The sequence below is a fragment of the Carica papaya genome, chromosome 7 (genome assembly GCF_054855325.1).
Source record: "Carica papaya isolate Zhongbai chromosome 7, ASM5485532v1, whole genome shotgun sequence".
NCBI lineage: Eukaryota > Viridiplantae > Streptophyta > Magnoliopsida > Brassicales > Caricaceae > Carica > Carica papaya.
Window position 1 is genome coordinate 10,254,524 of NC_142315.1, and position 23,438 is coordinate 10,277,961.

Here is a 23,438-nt window from a genome sequence, read left to right on the forward strand (position 1 = left end):
TATAACTCAACTAACACTTTTATATACAAAGTAGAATATTAAAGTTACATTCAGTTCATCTAAAACAGAAACTACATGTCAGGTCATCTACCTAATTTTAACAATAGCTGACTTAACATAATAATTCTACATCCCTCTCTCAAATTAGAGCTCAATGAAGATCAATCAAGCTCAACTTGGCAGTGAATAGAACAAAAGAGCAACTAATAACTTTCTAAATAGGTCTGCAACTTACTGCTTTAAAGGAATATGTTGTGAATTAATGAAACCTTCTTTATATTTATCTTGAACTAGATGACAATTGATTTCAATGTGTTTAGTACTCTCATGAAATACATGATTGGCAGTAATATGTAAAATTATCTGGTTATCACACTAAAGAGAAATAGGAGTTGAAATCTTGACACCAAAATCCTGCAATAAAGTTATGATCCACTGCAATTCGCGTACAATTGCTGCCGTACTGCGATACTCTATTTTTCGGGGTCTGAATACGGCTCTACAGTGCGCCTACAGGCTGTCCCTAATTTTTCTTGAATTTTTCTCGGGGAGCTGAAATGTACTACTAGTACCTGCACGTGTCCCAAAAAATCCCAAATTAGACCCAAGGCCCCTTTCGGCCAATATCGCAATTCCGGCACGGCGACTCCGGCGACGGCGTCGCCGTTTGCAGCGGCGATTCACCTCGGGTTGGCCGTTTCCGGCCGAATTCGGCCACACTTACATCGGTTCCTGCGATAAAATAACCCTAGGACCCTCGGGGGGCCAAAAAATTACGAAAAACCGAAGCTTACCGGCGGCGGTGCTCTCGGGTGCGGCGGCTCTCCGACGTGGTTCGTGTTTTGATGATTTGGCTCCGATTAACCTGTAGAGAAAAGAATGGTGATCACGGTGATATAAAAATTGTATCAAACGGAGGCCGGGAAGGGCCTCATCGGAAGCAAAAACTGAGGAGGGGCGCGGCGGCGCCGCTGGGTTTCGGCCGTGTTTTCCGGCCGTTTGGCCGGGAGTTTGGCTCCGATTTGGCCACAGGGGAACTCAACATTGAAAAACGAGCCGGGGTATGAAATTTACCTCGATCGGCAGTCGGAAAACTCCCCGGTGCGGCGGCGGGTGGCGGCGGCCGGCTCTTCTGGCTTCTGGTTCGTCTTCTCCGGCGAGGGCTGGCGGCTAGGGTTTTTGTGGTCAGGTGTGAAGGGTTTATTTATACCCTTTGCCTTTTAATCACAGCCGTCTATCTTGATTTAATTTGGGCCGTTCGATCGCGATTTAATTTGGATTAAATCTGGGCCGTCCATCGCGATTAAATCTGGACCGTCCGTACTTGATTGAATCTGGGCCGTCCGTGCACATGCTTGATCTGGGCCGTCCGTGCGCACGGGGACGCATCTGGGCCGTCCGATCGCGCGCACGCGGATCGCCCACGTGGCCCGTTCCCGGGTCGGCGTGGCCTTGCCACGCGGCAGGTCCTGGTTGGCCAGGGCTGCTGACTGGGCCGCTGACATGGCTACTGATGTGGCGTTGACGGGTCATATTTTTTTCTAAATTGCGTTTTGACCCTCCGGTTTCTGAATTTCTTTTCAAAAATACTCTCAGAATCCAAATTTTCATCCATTTTTGTACAAAATCAATTTCAATTAAATCCAAATAATATTTTTACCCAATTTTATTATTATTATTATTTTTATTTTTATTAAATTAAATTAAAATAAACTAAATAAAATAAATTAAAAATTAACAATAAAAATAATAAAATTAATGGGTGTTACATAGATTCTTGCGAATATAGAAACATTCAAATGAAATTAAACATATATATATATATTTCATTTTTAGTAAGTTCTAAGTAATCAATTTGTTAATAAATAAAGTAATAAAAATAAGTTGCGAAATTTCTTGTAAATAAGTAAAATAAAAAAAATTTATATCAGGGTAGAAATGTATTATTTAATCAGTGGTTTTTGGAAAAATAAAATCTGATTTTCATTTTTCCATGCAAACCAAAACCCCAATTTTGTCCGCATCTTTCTCCCTGGTTGTACTACTACAAAGTAATAGCGGTTTGTACTTTATGAAGCATTTTGTACTTTCAATCCATCTTTTTGCCGCTTCTTGGATACTACTCTTTTAACTTTTTTTTTTTCTTTATTATTATAATAATATATTAATTTTATGAACTGATATTAATAATATTTCACCTTCTGGGTTACCAGTCCAGACTATTCGTATTCACCATACATTAGTTTAATTTAATATAAAATAATTCATATAAAATGCATTCTCAAAAAATTCAAATCGTAGAAAAAAATATAAACATTTAAAAAAACTCAATGTTGTAATGTTTTTAAACTCTTAATTTTTTTTTTATAATTACGTAATATACAGTGAATTTATATAAATAAAATTTGAAATTGATTCTTAAAAGTAGAAAATAGCATAAATAACTATTAGGTTGAGACATATCATTTTTCTCTAAACTCTACCTAAAATCAATAAAAAGATGTACTCTATAAGATCATTATATATGTTAGAATAATATTTTCAATATTAAAAACTAAATTAATACTAATTATTAACTTAATTTACAAATTGGCTCAAAAATATTTATATCTTTACATCCAACTGAACTTAAATAAATTAATGGATTTTTTATATACAAAAATGGTAATAAAGTTAATTAAATTGACTTAATCATTGAATTCTTATATGAAGCTTACATTTCATGTTAAGTGAAAAAGATAACTATAACAATTACATAAAATATTCATTTGCTTAAGTTCCGTTATGATTAGTTTATACTCGATAGGATTTCTTTCGTGAAACTTTGTCCAGTGCAAATGTCTTGTATTTTTTAATAAGAAAGATATAAACATGTGATGGAAAACACGAAAGTTATCATTAAATGAGTTTTTTTTTTTTTTATTTATCCTCATGATTTTCTTGATTTTATGGAACTAAAAAAGACATCCAGAAACTAAAAAATTTGATTTCATATAAACTCAAAAAGGTGTATGGTATTGAGTTTTCTCTCTCGAACATGAATAAAACTATGTGTCTCTTTAAGGAGTGAATCTCTTTCTATATGATTTTGTATACCTTATAACATATAGCCAAAATATCCAACCAACAAAAATGAAGCCAAAGTCGATGTATGCACCTCCTTAACACTTCTCTCTTTTGTTTTATAGTCCACCATTTTCAATAATTATTTTATCGCATTCTTTTGTTCTTATCTTCCTTTTCGTTAGTAGATAAGTGTTTACAAGACAATTATAGCTACTTTTCTTTTGAAATGTAGTCTAATCACTAGCTAAGCTCTAGTATCGTCTTTGTTGTTGTGTTTGTCTTTTCAATTTTTTCTTGGTCTCCTTTATGTTTATATGCTTTTAGTTATGTGTCTACTTTTGTGTTTAGTGTATGCGCCCAATATTTATCTACAATTCTATTGAGTGTTGTGTTTGTTTATACTTTGATATGTATGATGTCACTCGAGAATTTGTAATTAAAATTCAGCAAGTTATTCAGTTAACACATAAAAATCTATATTTAATTACAGACCCGAAGGCCTTGCCAAATAAATGATCTAGTTCATTAATTGAGAAAATTCTCTCCCCTCTAACTATATCCTCCTTTATCGTGACCAAATTCTCCAGAATATCTGGAAGTAACATCAAATAGTTGAAATATAAGGGCCTAGACCAAATCTATTTCTTTTTTGTACATCTTGTGTTTAAGTACATTGCTTCGAATTGAGGGGTCTGGTTTATTAAAGACAAGCCTCTTATACTGAAACCTTGTTTCCATAGTATAGTTATGAATCAGGAGGATTTATATATTGGTTTATTATGGTGTAAAGTTAAGGACCTACTTATCGACATGATGAACACTCATAATGCTGCTCAAATTAGTAATCTCTTGCCAAGGTATAAGATATAGAGCTCACAAGCGAATCTGGCCACTAGTTCGATTACTTAAGCATCAAAATTGATTTCAACTTTAACTTTCTTCTACATCAATGCCATCCTCCTCATTGTTTATCTCGCCATCATCTCTTCTTATTCCAACTCATCAACCATAGCCCGTTGATGCGTAGCTCACCACAACTATATTTAGCCTTGTTGTAGCTCTTATTACTAAGACCTTATCTACTAAGGGTTCCCCACTAATTATACCCATCTCACCATATACTTTTCCCACCACTCAATGACCCTCAAACATAACGACCCTAGTCTTATTATCTCCCAAAATCCTTTAGGCTTATTACATCACCATCTCGATCCTCAACCAGAAGCCTAAAAAGAGCAAGGCCACAGACTACTACTAGTCCTTCACTAAAAAAGACTCAACTCAATACATACTAACGTATTCCTTTCCCCTTCTAGCCCTTTTACGATTTTCAACCAACCATCCTTGCTACTCAATTAGCCATGTGCCTCGGCGACTTAAAAGACAAAACCTATTTCAAGGACAACATCCTCAACTGCTAAGACTGTACTTTGACAACCCACAATTACCCTACAGTCCCCTACTTAAATTACTAAATGTATTGCTCCAATGGTAAGCCAATAACCTTTTTCTTCTTCATGAAGCTTTCAAAAGCCAACAGTCGTGGCCTTAGCCAAGCCTTGACAGTAAGGCTTTTAAAGCCCTAATACATAAAGTCCATCCTTATCTTTTCTTTATCTCAAACACAATCAGATTAATCGAACTACATGATTATGCCAAAATTTTAATTCTTTAATTTTATATGTCCACCACCTTATGGAACTCGAGGAAGGCTTTACTTACATTGGAATATGTCATTAAATTTTTAGATAATACATATCTCTTTTTGTCTAATTTATGTTTTTATTTAGCATCTCACTATATCCAAAGATTGGCTATGTACCAGAGTTTATGGTTCCCCCTATCCAAGCCAAAAACATATCTTAAGGACTCCCTTAATAGTATTGCCTAAGCTCACAATCTTCTTTGGCTAATTTTCAGGGATTTGAATGATATTCTTGATTCAAATTAAAAAATTAACTCTAAAAGCATATCAAGCTTATCTAAATTGCACTTCGAAGAACTATTAACCAATCTTGCCCTTATTCATCAAGGGTTTAAGGGTAACCCTTATACAGATTTTAATAAAAATGTGGAAGTTATCAATATTGGGGCCAAATTGGGCTGGGTTCTCAGTAATTAATCATAGTAACTATTATTCCCTATAACTTTAGTTTATAATTGCGCTGCTACATTCTCAGACAATACTCCCTTATTAGTTTACTTAAATGGGGATTACCCCACTATCTAAACTAGAATAAAATTTAAGTTTGGAAATACATGGCTAAAGGACGCTGCATGTGTACTTCTGATTTACAGAGTGGATATACTCGAATACTTGGTCCCAAAAACCATTAGTTATGCTAAAAACTCAAAATGGTACATCCCTTGCTCAAATAATGGTCTTTCAAATACTATCGTAAGCTCCAAAATTTTATAACTCAAACTCAATAATATTTTGAACATGTTTTACAATTAGCACCAATTGCCTTTAATAAAGATAAGGAGATTTATTTGCAAATTCATTTGCATAAACTATACACCTCACAAAAAGCCTATTTGAAGTAATAGTCTAAAGATAAATGGATGCGAAAAAGGGATAGAAACACAACTTATTTTCATTTAAATGCAACCATTACAAAAAGGAAAAATCTTACTTATATTACTACTGAACAAGATCATATAGACTATTGAAGTTTAAAGAAATTTGTTCTTATTTTAGATATCAATTTCAAACTTTATACACATCCTCTCGTCCCATCTTTCCTAACTAACTTCCATCCTAAATTTTTCTCCCAACACACAAAGTGAACATGATCATTTAAGTGTCATACCCTGAGAACAAGAAATTTATCAAGCCTTGCTCAACATCATATTCAAAGGGCCTTAGGCTTGATGAAATTCCTTCATTTTTTTCTAAAGCTTATTGAAAACTATAAAAGACATATATTATCTCATATCTCTAGGTTTTCTTTCACTCGGGATATTTGTTGAAACAACTCAACCCAACAACTTTATTTCTCATTTCTAAAATTTTGGACCCTCACAAAATACAATGCTATAGACCAATCTTTTTATGTAATGTTAGTTATAAGATTATAGAAAATTCTAGCTAATAGGATATCTCCCTTACTAGACCATCTCTTATCTCCCAACCAGTCAACTTTTATCAAATCTAGGCATATCTAAAAAAATTAAATCATCACCCATGAACTCAAACAAGAAAAATTAGGATGATTTATGCTGAAGTATGATATGAGTCAAACGTTTGACCAAATTTAATGGTTCTTCTTCATAAAGGTCCTGAAATCTATGAGTTTTGTTTCTAAAATTTTACAACTATTATCTTGATGTTTCACTATAGTCGCCTACCAAATTGACGCTAATGGGATACCCGTCCAGGGCTAACCCATTAAAAAGGCCTTAGACAAGGTGTCTGAAATATCTTCGAATTTTCGTAACTTCTAACATTTTTTTTTAAAAAAAATAAAGGAAATGGCTTGCACTATGTTGGAATTAAAAAAAAAAGCAGAGGAAAAGAAAAAGGAAATGATGGGATGCTTACTTTTCTTGTTTGGACAAAAGAAAAAAAAAAAAAAAGTAAATAGTAAAGAAAACAAATATTACTACCTAATATATTTACTATTTGTTTTACCATTAATCATTTTATTTTATTTAAACTAAATAAGATATTACAATAGTAAGTTTTTTTCTAAATTTTTAATTATCCAAATATATTTATATATATATTTCGTTTTAAAACCATTTTCTTTTGTTTTGTTTTGTTTTTTTTTTCTTATCAATCTGCTAATGCTTACCCAAACCTAGTGTTAGAAATTTTGTTTCTGTTTTATTCCATTAGTATACATTTCTTCTTCTTCTTCTTCTTTTTTATATATTTTTTGGAATTTCTATTTTCTTCTCATTTTGTTTCCTCTCCATTTTTAGTAAATTTTACGCACAAAAAATGGTGTTATAAACTCTCCTCAATTATTTTATTCCAAAAAAAAAAGAAATAATCAATTAAAAATGGCATAAGTTATATTTATCAAATTTTTGGGGGGGCAATTTCGTAACTTAATATACCCATCTCGTAAATCGACTGTACTACACCCCTGGAAAATTGTACTCCATTACTCCTCCCACAATATCATTACATCACCCTTTTAACAAAAATAATTTTTTTATTTGAAAAAACCAAAAACCAAAAAAAAGAAAGAAAGAACATCAGGCTTATTAAAATCCCCACCCTCTCTGGGGATTCTTTCTTCTTCCTCACTTTCCTCTCAGCATCTCCTCTCCATTTCCCATTTTTTAAAATCTCAGATCTAAAAATTACAACTACAAGATGATGCACATGACCTTTTATTGGGGCCGGAGGGTGACCCTCTTCTTCAGCTCCTGGCAAACCGATTCATGGCTCGGCTACGCGCTCACCTTACTCGCCTGCCTACTCGCCGCCGCTTTCTACCAGTTCCTGGAAGATCGCCGGCTGAAATTGATTCGCTACGCGGTTGCCGCGAAGAAAGTATCTCCGGGAGCGCCGGTTGAAGCGCCTCTCCTGCATAAGACTGCCGTGGCCGGAGGAGATAAATGGTGGTCGCCGGTGAAGGTCTTCGGAGCCTTGCTTTTCGGGATCAACGCATCGCTGGGTTACATGTTGATGCTGGCTGTCATGTCGTTTAATGGAGGCGTGTTCTTGGCCATCGTTTTTGGGCTGACGATCGGATACTTGGCGTTCCGGAGCCCCGATGATCAGGAAACGGTGGTGATTGTTGATAATCCTTGCGCTTGTGCTTGAGGAAAAAGAAAATGGAAATTGAGACGGAGGCGAGGATTCATCTGTTTTGTTATATATATGTTATGGTATTTATGTTTGTATGTGCAAATTATCTATTATGTAGTTTTGTGTTTGGAAAGCTAAAGAAACAATGTTGAAATCTCAATTTGTGATGTAGTTGGGAACAGATATGTTTTGGGAATTCAGGAGATAATTCCTTTCAGAGAAGCAATTATTTTAGTTAATTTAATTAAATTTAAAATTAACAAACAAATTAGTATTGAGGTGTGGGCAAATCATAATCTGAAAACATTTAGAATTGGTAAATTTAATCGTCCATCACAATCAATTTTTGGGAAGATAGATACTCATTCTCTGAAAACAAACAAGATACATACATATATATAAGATAGATACTCATTCTCAAGAGTTTTTTTGACTTCACAACTTGATCTCCTTTTAACTAACCAACCGTAAAGAGACTAGCATACTCTGGATCCTGAGTACTGCCTCTCTGTCATTTCTACTAAACTTAAAAAAGCCCCAATTAGCTTTCTTTTAAATTCAAAACAAAAATTTCTGTCTGTAATCTCCATTACTAATCCTCTGTGTATTTTGTTCGGTGTTCCTACTTTCGGAAGAACTAAGCAAAGTTCTCTCAAAATATCTTTAACTTTGCATTTACCGGGAGGGAAGTTTCTCAAGAGAATTTTTTTTTCACACAAAATCACTCTTCTTAAAACTCTCTATAAAAAGGTTGGTATTACTTTGATGTTTGTATCTTGATTCTGCTGTTAGATCGGTATGATCATCCTAGTAAAAAGATGTATTATGGATTTTAATGGCCCAATTTAAATTTAATGAAAAAGTAAAAAAAATTGACAATATTAAATATAATTTAGTTATCATAATCTTGATAACAATAACATTAAATAATATATAATAACATAACCAGAAATGTACCCTGATGATTTAGAAATTGAAAGAGAAAAAAAAAAAAAAAAAAAGAAATATAAAAGAAAATCTCGAAATGGTTGTCAAAATCATTTGACGTAAAATATATATTCATGTATCTGTTTGTTTACTCTTTTACCATGTCTTTCCAACATGAAGTGCTTCTTAAAGTTCAAATCGTTTTATAATAACAATAATAATTTCATAACATACTGATTAACAACAATAAATAATTAGATTAAAAAAAAAAAAGATCACATGAAAAAAAATTATATATATATATATATATATTTTTTATTATTATTTTATCATATTTTAATTTTATAAAATTGATATATTTCTATACATAAAAATTTAACTATAATCTAAATATATAAAAACAATTATAATTCAAAGCATTTAAAAATGTCACTAGTGTACAACAATAAGAGAAATGGGTACGAATTATTGTAACTAATGGTAGATGTTTACGATTAAATTAGGATACAATAAATTATTAAGAGAATACAAAATCTTACTTTAACATATTACTTAAAGGTTATGGAATTTGATATGAGAGAATCATTTTCAATAGCAACATGAAATCTTATGATGATATCTCCTCATCATAGCCTCCCTAACTATACATGAAACATTAAATAACAATTCATAACTATGTTATTTACGTGGGTTAGAGTAAGAAATATATAATCATATTTTCTTCAATGTATTTTGAATGGGCTTTAAACTTAAGTCAATTCCTATTAGCTTAATTGATATAAATTTAGATATAATACTCAGTCATAAGACTTATAAGATAAAATTCTATTATGCATATATTATGACTCATCTTTTATGATTTTAAAATAACAAGTTGAAAGTTAAAGGACTTAACCTATGAAGCTGATAAATGTCAAATTTTATCTATCATTTAAAAAGACATAAAGTATTGAACTTTATCTATAAAAATTTTACCTATTATTTAAGAAGACGATAAGAGTTGAACTTAATTTATATATAATTAATGAAAACTTTTTTTTAATTGTAATTTATTCTTAAAGGTTGGTTAGTTAACTGAAAAATTCATATCAATATATATACATATATTTTTCTTCTATTTTCCATTTAGTTTATTCTTATTTTTATTATTTTCTTAAGTTCTAACATCGTGCACCCGTAATTATTGAACCTATCAATTTCGAGCTATGCATTATGGGGAAGATCCCTTCATACCTTTATAGCAACTCCATCTTTATAGTTTTTTTTTCTAAAAAAAATTTCTCCTTTTTAACATCTTTTAAGGCTCATAAGAATTTATTGATTTTTTTTGTTTAAATTATTATTTATTGATTAGATCTGGAAAAAAAATTGATCGGTCTTGTGCGAGGAAGAGAAAGTATAAAGATTGACAAAGATAAGAGAATGAAAAAAAGACAAATGTATAAAGAGAGATGTCAAAGAAAAATAAGTTTTATTTATAAGAAAAATAAGGTGTAAGAATTTTTTAATTTTTTGCCCTCATTTTTCCTTTGGTTGCTTTATCACCATCAATTATTTTTATTTAGATACCTAGAAACAGTAGGAAAAGAAGATTGGATAAAGTTTCAAAATTAAATTTTTAGCTATAGTTGAGAAGTTTTTACACTTGGTAAGTGTACCTTGTTTCATTATTTTTGAAGTAAAAAATTTCTAAATTTTTCTCAAGTTTCTAAAGAAATAAATGATGGTCTAAAATGAGGAAATGGGATTTGCTCATGATGGGAATTTTGACATGTGGGTTGTAACGGCCCCAAAAATTCAAAAGGAAATACATATAATAATCTGAGTGCAGAAGCGAAATAAAAGATTAAGATTAACATCCCTTACACAATAACTTAAAAGTACTAAACAATATCACTGAATAAGTTCTCTAAAGGAAATACGAGAAATGAGAAAAATAAAGAAAACTATAAAGTATCTAGTATCTACTCGCCGTCTTTTTGTGGATTGGACTCGGGAACCTGGTCCTCCTGATCTGAAATGGTTAAATAAGGAATGAGCTACACTAGCCTAGTAAAGACATCACACTATATCACTGTCACAGAAGTAAAGGTTGGTAAAAAATCAAAAATAACTAATGGAGCACAAATTTTAAACAAATTCATTTATCAATAATCAAACCATTTACCGTCTACTTATCGCAGTAAGATTTATAAAAACAACCTATGGAAACAATAACATTATAAATATCATGAATTCATATATAATCTGTAACATAGCACATATTATACTTTTATATTCAAATCATCAAACAACAATTGCCATTTTTTATCAGCCTACTAGTATCCATGGGGATCCATAGGGGTCCCTGCTATACGTGAACCATTCCCCTTAACAAACTTAATTACAAGGCCGTCCCCGTACCCCGTCCGGTATGAGCGCCAAAACAATAAACCTCAATACCCCGTCCGGTATGAGGGTGAAGTGGGTCGTCCCTATACCCCGTCCGGTATGGGCGCCAAATGACCAAGTCTTCATACCTCATCTGGTATGAGACAACGTTCACGATAGGGTTCCCTATGAACCCGGTCCGTCCACCATCTCCCAGGATATCTAGTGAGGCTGTCATCTTATCTATTTATCAAATCTCATCCTATAACGGCCCCAGAAATTTAAATGAAGATGTATGCATTAAAATTTTTAAATGCGGAAGCGAAATAAAAATTCTGATTAACGTCCCTTACACAATAAACATAAACGTATTCAACGTATGAAAGAATAAGCTAATTAAAAGAAATATTCGAAATAAAAACTTAAATAGAACTATAAAATCTTTAGGCGTCTAACTCACTGTCTTCCTGTGGAACGGGCTCAGGAACCACATCTTATTGATATGAAATGGTTAAGTAAGGAATGAGCTACACTAGCCCAGTAAAGACATCACACTATCTCACTGCCATAGAAGTAAAGGTTAGTAGAAAATAAAAACGACCAATTGAGCATAATTTATAACAAACTCATTTATTAATGATAAAAACCTTTACTGTCCACTTACCTCGGTGAGATTCATGAAAATAACATATGAAAACAATAACATTATAACCATCATAAAATCATATACACTTTGTAACATAACACCTGTTATACTTTTCCACTTCAATAATCAGACAATAATTCTCCTCTTTTACCAGTCTACTAGTATCCATGGGGATCCATAGGGGGTCCCTACTACACGTGAACCATTAATATTAATAACCTGATTCCAGGGCCGTCCCCATACCTCGTCCGGTATGGGCGCCAAAACTATAAACCTCAATACCCCGTCCGGTATGAGGGTGAAATGGGCCGTCCCCATACCCCGTCTGGTATGGGTGCCAAAATACATAAGGTCTCCATACCCCGTATATATGAGAGACCACATTCCCGGTAGGGTTCCCTACGGATCCGGTCCGTCCACCATCTCTCAGGATATCTAGTCAGGCTGTCCACGTTATCTATTTATCAATTTACGTACATTTTTTATTTTTTTCTTAGTTTTCTGTTTCTCACATAATCATGAATATTTAAACCAGTAACGAGCATCCAACAAGGCAGGCATATCATCGTATTCACAAAATCAAGCCATAATGAAGTAAATAGTGATTCATGCATTCAAAACCATAAAATAAATAGATCAGATACTATAATGCATTTAAAACTGTAAAATAACTAAAACAGCAACTGACCGAAAATATATCAGACTCGAGCTCCATTAACAACCTTAATTAACTATACATATCTATTAATTCACAAAATACCGTTTTATTATTTATTGAGCTTTAATACTGTGATAGGAGATAGGGTGAGAAATCCTTATTTGTTTCGGGATTTGAAATCGGCTCTATAATGTGCCTACGAGCTGTCCCTAAATTTTCTGAAATTTTTTCGAAAAACTGAAACGCACTACCGGTACCTACACGTATCCCAAAAAACTCCAAATCAGACCCAGGGCCCTTTTTCGGCCAATATCAGAATTTCGGCACGGCAGCTCCGCCGTGCTCTGGCGACGGCACCGCCATCCGCGGCGGCGATCGGCCTTGGGTTGGCCGTTTTCTGCCAAATTCGGCCAAACTTGCATTAGTTCCTGTAATAAAACAACCCTAGAGCCCTCGGTGGGCAAAAAAATCACGAAAAATTGAAACTTACCGGCGGCAGAGCTCTCGGGTGCGGCGGCTTCTCCGACGCGAGTCACGATTTAATGTTTTGCTCCGATCAACCTGTAGAGAAAAGGATGATGATCATAGTGGTGTAAAAATTGCATCGAACGGGAACCGAAAAGGGCCTCATCGGAGGCAAAAATCAAGGGATGCCGCGGCGGAGCCGCTGGACTTCGATCGTGCGCACGCGGATCACCTACGTGGCTCTCTCCTGCGTGGCCTCCCGCGTCAGCATCTCTGCTGTAACGGCCTCGGAAATTAAAAAGGAAATGTACATAAAAATTATGAGTGCGAAAGCGAAATAAAAAGTTCTGATTAATATCCCTTACACAATAATTGAAACATACTAACAATATAAAAGAATAAGTTAACTAAAGGAAATACTAGAAATGAAATACTATAAGGAAAACTATAAAATATTTAGGCATCTACTCGCCATCTTCCTACGGAATGGGCTCGGGAACTAAGTCCTCCTGATCTGAAATGGTTAAGTAATGAATGAGCTACACTAGCCCAGTAAAGACGTCACACTATATCACTGTCACAGAAGTAAAAGTTGGTAGAAAAATAAAAACGACTAATGGAGCACAACTTTTTTTAACAAATTCGTTAATTAATAATAAAACCATTTACTGTCCACTTACTTCAGTGAGATTTATGAAAACGACCCATGGAAACAATAACATCAAAGATATCATGAATTCATACATACTCTGTAACATAGCACATGTCATACTTTTATATTTCAATAATCAAACAACAGTTTTCCTCTTTTATCAGCCTACTAGTATCCATGGGGATCCATAGGGTCCCCACTACACGTGAACCATTAACTTTAACAATTTAATTTCAGGGTCGTCCCCATACCCCGTCCGGTATGGGTGCCAAAATAATAAACCTCAATACTCCGTCCAGTATGATGGTGAAGCGGGTCGTCCCCATACCCTGTCCGGTATGAGCGCCAAAATATTTAAAGTCTCCATACCCCGTCCGGTATGAGACAACGTTCTCGGTAGGGTTTCCTATGGACCTGATCCGTCTACCATCTCTCAAGATATCTAGTGAGGCTGTCAACTTATCCATTTATCAATTCACATACTTTTTTTATTTTTCCTTAGTTTTCTGTTTCTCACATAATCATGAATACTTAAACAAGTAACGAGCATCCAACAAGGCAAACATATCATCGGGTTCATAAAATCAAGCCGTAATGAAGTAAACAGTGATTCATGCATTCAAAACTATAGAATAAATAATTCAGATACTATATTACATTTAGACTGTAAAATAAATCAAACAGGAACTAACAGAGAAATATGTCCGATTCGGGGCTCCATTAGCAATCGTAATAATTATGTATATATATTTAATTCATAAAATACAGTTTTATCATTTATTAAACTTTAATCTCGTAATAGGAAATAAGGTGAGGGGTCCTTACCTGATTCGAAGTCTAAAATCGGTTTCTTTTTTTTCACTGCGCCTACGGGCAGTCCCTAAATTCCTTGAATTTTTTCTCCAGGAACTAAAACGCACTTATGGTACCCGCACATGTCTCCAAATAACTCAAAATTAGACCCAGAGCCTATTCGGCCAATTTCAGAATTCTGGCACGGCAGCTCCGCCGTGCTCCAGCAACAGCATCGCCACCCGTGGCGGTGATCCGCCTCCAATTGGCTGTTTTCAGCCGTTTCCAGTCGAATTCAGCCAAATTAGCACCAGTTTCTGCGAGAAAACACACATAAGGCCCTCGGTGGGCCGAAAAAATACAGAAAACCGAGACTTACCGGCAGCGGGGCTCTCCAGTGCGGTGGCTCTTCCGGCTCGAGTCGCGATTTGGTGTTTTGCTCTGGTCAACCTGTAGAGGAAGGAACGGTTATCATAATGGTGAAAAAATTACATCGAACGGGAATCGGGAAGGGCCTCATCGGAGGCAAAAATCGAGAAAAACTGCAGCGGCGCCGCTTGGCTTCGGCGGTGTTTTTCAGTCAATTAGCCATTGTTTTTCTGATTTGGCCACATGTGGGTTTAGAATCAAATTTCGAGCTAAGGAGAGAATTTTTACCTCGTTTGGCGGTCGGAAAGTGCTCCGGTGTGGCGGCCGGTGGCGGCAGTCGGTTCTCCGGTGGCTGGGCTATCTTCTCCGGCGAGGGGTCTGGCGGCTAGGGTTAGGGTATGGGTGTGGATGAGATTATTTATAATCTTCCGCTTTTAATCTGAGCCGTCCATCGCGATTTAATCTGGGCTGTCCGATCGCGATTAAATAGAAAATGAATCTAGACCGTTCATCGCAATGCAATATAAGCCGTCTGTGCACGATTCAATCTGGACCGTCTGTACGTGTGCAATATGGGCCGTCCGTACGCGCTTTTGATGTAGGCCGTCCGTGCGCACGAGAACGGATCTCAGCCGTTCGATTGCGCGTACGCGGATTGCCCACCAGACTCCTTTCCACGTGGCCTCCCACATCAGCGTCTATGCTACGCGGGGTGTCTTGGTTGGTCGGGGCTGCTAACGTGGTGTAATTTTTTTAAATTACGTTTTGACCCTCGGTTTTCGATTTTCTTTTCAAAAACACCACAGAACCCAAATTTTCACCTTTTTTTTTCAAAATTATTTTCAATTAAATCCCAAAAATAAATTTGTCCATTTTTATTATTATTATTATTATTTCTATTTAATTAAATTAAACTAAATTAAAACCATATATTATTACATAATAAATCATTATATTCATATAAAAATACAAAAAATTAAAATTAAATAAAATAATATTAATAAAAATAATAATAATTGGGGGTGTTACAACTCTCCCTCCCTTAAAGAAATTTGATCCCTCAAATTTACCTCTTACTCTTGATCGAACAAATGGGGATACTGGGTTCTAAAGTCTGATTCTAGCTCCCAGGTAGCCTTCCTTAGCGTGTGGTTCTGCCACACGACCTTTACAAAGGATATTTTCCTTGCAAAGTATTATGCTCTTTCGATCCGTAATGCCGACTATAACTTCCTCATATGATAAGTCCTCCTTGAGTGGAAGCGGTTTATGAGCCAAGACATTAGAGGGGTCCGGGTTGTACTTACGTAGCATAGATACATGGAACACATTGTGGATCTTGGAGAGCTCTGGAGGCAGTGCTAGTCTGTAGGCAGCAGCACCGATCCTGTCTAAGACTTCAAATGGTCCAGTAAATCGGGGGTTCAGTTTTTTTCTCCTGCCGAACCTACTAATTTCCTTGAAAGGGGTGACTTTAAGGAAAATTCGGTCGCATTTCTCAAACGCTAAATCTCTCCTCCGGGTGTCCGCATAACTCTTCTGTCTGCTCTGAGCTGTCTGAATGTTCTTTCTGATTTTAACTATTTTAGATGTGGTCTCATCTACCAGCTCCGGGCCGAAAAATTTTTTATTGCTCACTTCTTTCCAACAAATCGGCAATCTGCATGGGCGCCCATATAACACCTCATACGGAGCCATGCCAATGCTCGTTTGGTAGTTGTAGGCAAATTCTATTAGGGCTAGGTGGTCGTCCCAATGGCCCCCAAAGTCAAGGACACAAGCTCGGAGCATATCCTCAAGTGTACAGATTGTCCTTTCTAATTGTCTGTAAGTCTGATGGTGGAAGGCAGTATTAAGAGACAGCTTTATTCCCATGGCTTGCTGAAAGCTATTCCAAAATCGAGAAGTGAACCTGGGGTCCCTGTCGGATACCACTGTCACTGGAACTCCATGCAATCTGACTATTTTCCGGATATACATTCTTGCCAACTTATCTACGGGATCGGTCATTCTGATAGCTAAGAAATGATAAGACTTAGTAAGCCGATCAACAATTATCCAGATGGCATCATGTCTTGAGCGTGCCTTGGGTAACCCTGTTACGAAGTCCATGGTGATATGTTCCCACTTTCACTCCGGGATCGGTAAAGGCTGAAGTAACCCACCTGGGCGCTGATGCTCTGTCTTGACCTGCTGACATACTAAGCATTTAGATACAAAGTCAGCTATGTCCCTCTTCATCCCATTCCACCAAAACTGTGGTCGCATGCTTTGGTACATTTTGGTACTTTCGGGATGCATGGAAAACTTTGAGCTATGGGCCTCCATCATGATGTCTCTCTTCAACTCACTGTCGTCCGGGACACACACCCTGTCCTGGAATCGGAGTAACCCATCGGTAGAGACTCGAAATTTTGAACTCACTCCCTGTTCTGCATCAATCTTGCGGGCTACTAGGGCAGGGTCGACTGACTAAGCTTTCCTTATTCTCTGGATTAACTCGGGCTGAACGGTCAGATGACCCTCTTTTCAAGTCCTGAAGTCGAACCTGTTGTGTGGCCCCAATTTACCTGCATTCTGAAACCATCAAATGGGGTAAGACATCTGCACTTTTCCTACTAAAAGTATCTGCTACTACGTTGCCCTTACCCGGATGGTACAAGATATCACAATCATAGTCTTTAAGGAGTTCCATCCACCTTCTCTGATGTATGTTGAGATCCTTTTGAGTTAATATGTATTTCAAACTCTTATGATCAGTATAGATTTGAAAGGTCTCTCCGTATAAATAATAGCGCCAGGTTTTCAAGGCGTGTATGATTGTGGCAAGCTCTAAGTCATGGGTGGCATAATTCTTCTCATGATTCTTTAACTGTCTGGACCCATAGGCTATGATATTCCCATGTTGCATTAGAACACAACCTAGGCCTAGATAGGAGGCATCACTATGAACTGTATATTCCCCCGATCCACTCGGTAAAGCCAGCACGGGTGCAGTGGTCAGCCGCTTCTTTAATTCTGAAAAACTTCTTTCACAGTCCTCATTCCACTCAAACTTGACATTCTTTTTTGTGAGTCAGGTTAGGGGAGCTGCTAGACTAGAAAATCCTTCGACGAACCTGCGATAATAACTTGTCATTTTCAGGAAGTTACGAATTTCTTTAACTGATGTCAACTTCTCCCAGCCAAGTACCGCTTTAACCTTTTCGGGATTCACTGATACTCCCTCTTTTGATATGATGTGTCCTAGGAAGGCAGTCTGCTCAAGCCAGAATCCACACTTACTCAACTTTGCATATAGCTTCTTTTTTCTGAGGACCTGTAAAACCTATACTAGATGGTGAGCATGTTCTTCTTTGCTTTTTGAGTAGACCAGGATGTCATCGATGAACACGATAACAAATTGATGTAAGAATTCCCTGAAAACCTTGTTCATCAGATCCATGAAGATGGCTGGGGCGTTGGTTAGCCCGAATGGCATGACCAGGAACTCATAGTGTCCGTACTTGTTTCGAAAAGCCGTCTTGGGGATGTCTTCTGTCCTTATTTTCACCTGGTGGTAACCTGATCGCAGGTCTATTTTGGAGAAGACCTGCGCACCTTGCAGTTGATCGAAGAGGTCATCAATTCTGAGAAGGGGATATTTATTCATGATTGTGACCTTGTTCAATCCTCTGTAATCAATACATAGTCTCAACGTTCCATCTTCCTTCTTGGCAAAAGTGACTCTAGCACCCCAAGGGGACACACTGTGTCTAATAAAACCACTGTCTTGCAATTCAGTGATCTGTTTCCTCAGCTCTTCTATCTCAACGCGGCTCATGCGGTAAGGAGTAACCGAAATGGGCTAGGTGCCTGGTTGTAGGTCTATGGTGAACTTGATTTCTCTGTCCACTGGCAGTTCGGGTAGTTCGTCCGGAAACACATCTGAAAAGTCTCGGACTACCGGAATATCTTGAATACAATTCTTTTTCTTGGGCTTGCCTAGTTAGAGAAAATAACAAGGTTAAGGTACTTGAAAATTAAGAAAACTTGTCATCAATGAATAAGTACTAAATAATTTTATTAATTTGTAAATGGCTCTTCATTAGGAGGATTGAATACAACCTTCTTGCTAAAGCAATCTATGGTGGCGTGATACACCACTAGCCAATCCATCCCTAAAATTACATCAAATCCCCCGTGTCTAATCCTATTAGGTCTACACTCAGTTTTCTATTTGCTATCTCCACGGCACAAGCCCTGTAGACAACTTCTCCCAATAGTGTTTCACCCCCAGCAGTAGACACAAATAACATTGAATCAAATTTATCAGGTAATACATTAAATTTGGATGCAAAAACATGTGAAACAAATGAATGCGATGCACCAGTGTCAAATAAAACATGAGCAATATGGTTACAGATAGTGTATATACCCTATACCACGTCCGGATCAGCATCGGCATTATGTTGTGTGAGGTTGTAAACCCTACTCTGAATAAGAGGTCTTCCTTGATTCTGTTTCCTCGGGCACTCTCTCGCATAGTGCTGGGCACTACCACATATGCGGCAAGTGCTGTTGAGGCGGTAGCATGGTCGGTCCCCGTGATCCTTGCTGCAGTGCTGACAGATCTTACCACGTGCTGCCACTGGAGCCTGAAGGGGAGCCTGGATCACCGGTCTGGGCCTCTTATTCTGTTAGACAGGCGCAGTAGGTGCTGGTCTACGGGGTGGAGCTGAGGGTCTGTGACTCCCTGTTGACTGAGGAAGGGTGTGGAGGCTCCTCTCCACTAACTGTGCCTTTACCAGAACAGCTGAGTATGTCTTGAGCTCTAGTTCAAATAAGTGTTGTTTGATCTCTAGGCGGAGGCCCCACTGGAACCTCCTAGCCTTCCTGCCCTTATCCATCAATGTCTCAGGAGAGTATCAGCCCAACTCCAGGAACTTACGAGCATATTCCGACACCGTCATATTTTCCTGGACTAATTGGACAAACTCCATCTCCTTTAGATGTCGGATGTGCTCTGGGAGGTACTCCGCATGAAAGGTTGCTAAGAATTGTTCCCAAGTGACTGGAACAGGCAAGGTGGTCTGTTTGAGTTCCCACCAACGATCTGCTTCTCCCACCAGTATGTAGGTAGCAAGGGTGACCTTCTGCTCGAGAACCACTTCTAGGGTCTTGAAAGCCTTCTCTGTCTCTGCCAACCAGTACTGGGCATCTTCAAAAGAGGATTTCCCTACAAAAGTGGAAGGGTTCAGTCTCCTGTACCTCTCTACGCAGCCTGGGTCAATCAAGGAAGGAGCTGGGTCCCGTGGAAGAGGGACTGGGCCGGGCTGAGGATAGACTGGGGGGCCCTGTGGTGGCACTTGCTGGTATGGTGGGGGCACTGGATTATACTGTGGCGATGCTGGGTAGTACTGTGGCTGCAGCATCGATTATACTACGGCGGTGGTATCGGGTGGTACTGTGGAGGAGCAGGCTCGTACCAGGGTAGCTCGGGATCCTCTCACTGCAGCGGTGGCTCAACCTGTGGTAGTGGGGGAGGGTTGGGTAGCTCCCTTCTCTCCTCTCGACCTTGCTGGGCAGCAATGAGTCTTTCCAGCATCTCAAATATTCTGTCAATATCTTCCCAAAGCAAACCATCCGGGGCTGCTCGGTTTAGTGGGGGTCTTCCTCTCCTCATGTCTCTGCACCTGCATTTCACAATGAAGGGTTGAGTAATGATTTATTGGTTTGGTATTTCTCTACGTATTATTGTGTAGGGGACGAGTCCGAGGAACGCGACTCTGATACCAACTGTAACAGCCCCGGAAATTAAAAAGGAAATGTACATAAAAATTATGAGTGCGGAAGTGAAATAAAAAGTTTTGATTAATATCCCTTACATAATAACCGAAACGTACTAACAATATGAAAGAATAAGTTAACTAAATGAAATATTAGAAATGAAATACTATAAGGAAAACTATAAAATATTTAGGCATCTACTTGCCGTCTTCATGCGGAATGGGCTCGGGAACCAAGTCTTCCTGATCTGAAATGGTTAAGTAAGGAATGAGCAACACTAGCCCAGTAAAGACGTCACACTATATCACTGTCACAGAAGTAAAAGTTGGTAGAAAAACAAAAACGACCAATTGAGCACAATTTTTTTAACAAATTCGTTAATTAATAATAAAACCCTTTATTGTCCACTTACCTCGGTGAGATTTATGAAAACGACCCATGGAAACAATAACATCAAAGATATCATGAATTCATACATACTCTGTAACATAGCACATGTCATACTTTTATATTTCAATCATCAAACAACAATTTCCCTCTTTTATCAGCCTACCAATATCCATGGGGATCCATAGGGGTCCTCGCTACACGTAAACCATTAACTTTAACAATTTAATTCTAGGGTCGTCCCCATACCCCGTCCGGTATGGGCACCAAAATAATAAACTTTAATATCTCATCCAGTATGAAGGTGAAGCGGGCCGTCCCCATACCTCGTCCGGTATGAGTGCCAAAATATTTAAAGTCTCCATACCCCGTCCGGTATGGGCACCAAAATAATAAACCTCAATATCTCATCCAGTATGAGGGTGAAGCGGGCCGTCCCCATACCTCGTCCGGTATGAGACAAAGTTCCTGGTAGGGTTCCCTATGGACCTGGTCCGTCCACCATCTCTCAAGATATCTAGTGAAGCTGTCAACTTATCCATTTATCAATTCACATACCTTTTCTATTTTTTCTTAGTTTTTTGTTTCTCACATAATCATGAATACTTAAACAAGTAACGAGCATCCAACAAGGCAAGCATATCATCGGGTTCACAAAATCAAGCCGTAATGAAGTAAATAGTGATTCATGCATTCAAAATCATAGAATAAATAAGTCAGATACTATATTACATTTAGACTGTAAAATAAATCAAACAGGAACTAACAGATAAATATGTCCGATTCGGGGCTCCATTAGCAACCGTAATAATTATTTATATATATTTAATTCATAAAATACAGTTTTATCATTTATTAAAGTTTAATCCCATGATAGAAAATAAGGTGATGGGTCCTTACCTGATTCGAAGTCTAAAATCGATTTTTTTTTTCACTGTGCCTATGGGCAGTCCCTAGATTCCCTAAATTTTTTCTTCGGAAACTGAAACGCACTCACGGTACCTGCACATGTCCCCAAATAACTCAAAATTAGACCCAGTGCCTACTCGGCCAATTTTGAAATTCCAGCACGGCGGCTCCGCCGTGCTCCGGCGACGGCGTCACCGCCCGCGGTGGCGATCTGCCTCGGGTTGGCTGTTTTCGACCGTTTCCGGTCGAATTCAGCTAAACTAGTACCAGTTCCTACGATAAAACACACGCAAGGCCCTCGGTGGGTCGAAAAAATATAGAAAACTGAGACTTACCGGCGGCGGGGCTTTCTAGTGCGGCGGCTTCTCCGACTCGAGTCACGATTTGGTGTTTTGCTCCGGTCAACCTGTAGAGGAAGGAACGGTGGTCACAATGGTGGAAAAATTACATCGAACAGGAATAGGGAAGGGCCTCATCGGAGGCAAAAAGTGAGAAAGCCCGCAGCGGCGCCGCTGGGCTTCGGCGGCGTTTTTCGGCCAATTGGCCGGTGTTTTGGCTACGATTTGGCCACATGTGGGTTTAGAATCGAATTTCGAGCTAAGGGGAGAATTTTTACCTCGTTTGGCGGCCGAAAAGTGCTCCGATGCGGCGGCGGATGACGACAATCGGTTCTCCAGTGGCTGGGCTGTCTTTTTCGGCGAGGCTAAGGTTTGGGTATGGATGAGATTATTTATAACTTTCTACTTTTAATATGAGCCATCTATCGCGATTTAATCTGAGCCATTCGATCGCGATTAAATAAAAAATAAATCTGGACCGTTAATCGCGATGCAATCTGCACCATCCGTACGCGTGCAATCTGGGTCGTCCGTACGCGCTTTTGTTCTGGGTCGTCCGTGCGCGCGGGAACGAATCTCAGCCGTTCGATCGCGCGCACGCGGATCACCCACGTGGCTCCCTTCCGTGTGGCCTCCCGCGTCAGTGTCTCTGCCACGCGGCGTGTCCTGGTTGGCCAGGGCTGACCGAGCTGCTGACGTGGCTCAATTTTTCTAAATTGCGTTTTGATTTCCAGTTTTCGATTTTCTTTTTAAAAAATCTCCAGAACCCAAATTTTCACTTTTTTTCCCAAAATTGTTTTCAATTAAATCCCAAAAATAATTTTATCCCTTATTATTATTATTATTTCTATTTAATTAAATTAAACTAAATTAAAACTATATACTATTACATAATAAATCATTATATTCATATAAAAATTACAAAAAATTAAAATAAAATAAAATAATAATAATTTAGGGTGTTACATCTGTCACCTGACGCGTCCTGGTTGGCCAAGGCTGCTGATCGGACAACTTACGTGATACAATTTTTTTAAATTGCGTTTTGACTCATAGTTTCTGATTTTTCTTTCAAAAATATTTTCGAAACTCAAATTTTCATTCATTTTTTTCAAAATTATTTTCAATTAAATTCCTAAATAATTTTTACCCCTTTTTATTATTATTATTATTATTATTATTAAATTAAATTATATTATATTAATACTTAATTATATTTATATAAAATAAATAAAATAAAATTAAAATAATAATAATAAAATAAAAAGAAATAGTTGGGTGTTACAAGGGTTATGTTGGTGGTTTTGGAGTATAATCACACACTA

At 37.4% G+C, this 23,438-nt stretch overlaps 1 protein-coding gene across 1 annotated transcript; it reads left to right on the forward strand.

Annotated features, from left to right (window-relative positions):
* Positions 1-7,235: 7,235 nt before the first annotated feature.
* On the forward strand, positions 7,236-8,053 carry LOC110812035 (copper transporter 5.1). Its single transcript, XM_022038693.2, has one exon. It carries the CDS (start codon positions 7,394-7,396, stop codon positions 7,844-7,846), a length of 453 nt encoding a protein of 150 aa, XP_021894385.1. The 5' UTR covers positions 7,236-7,393; the 3' UTR covers positions 7,847-8,053.
* Positions 8,054-23,438: the final 15,385 nt, after the last annotated feature.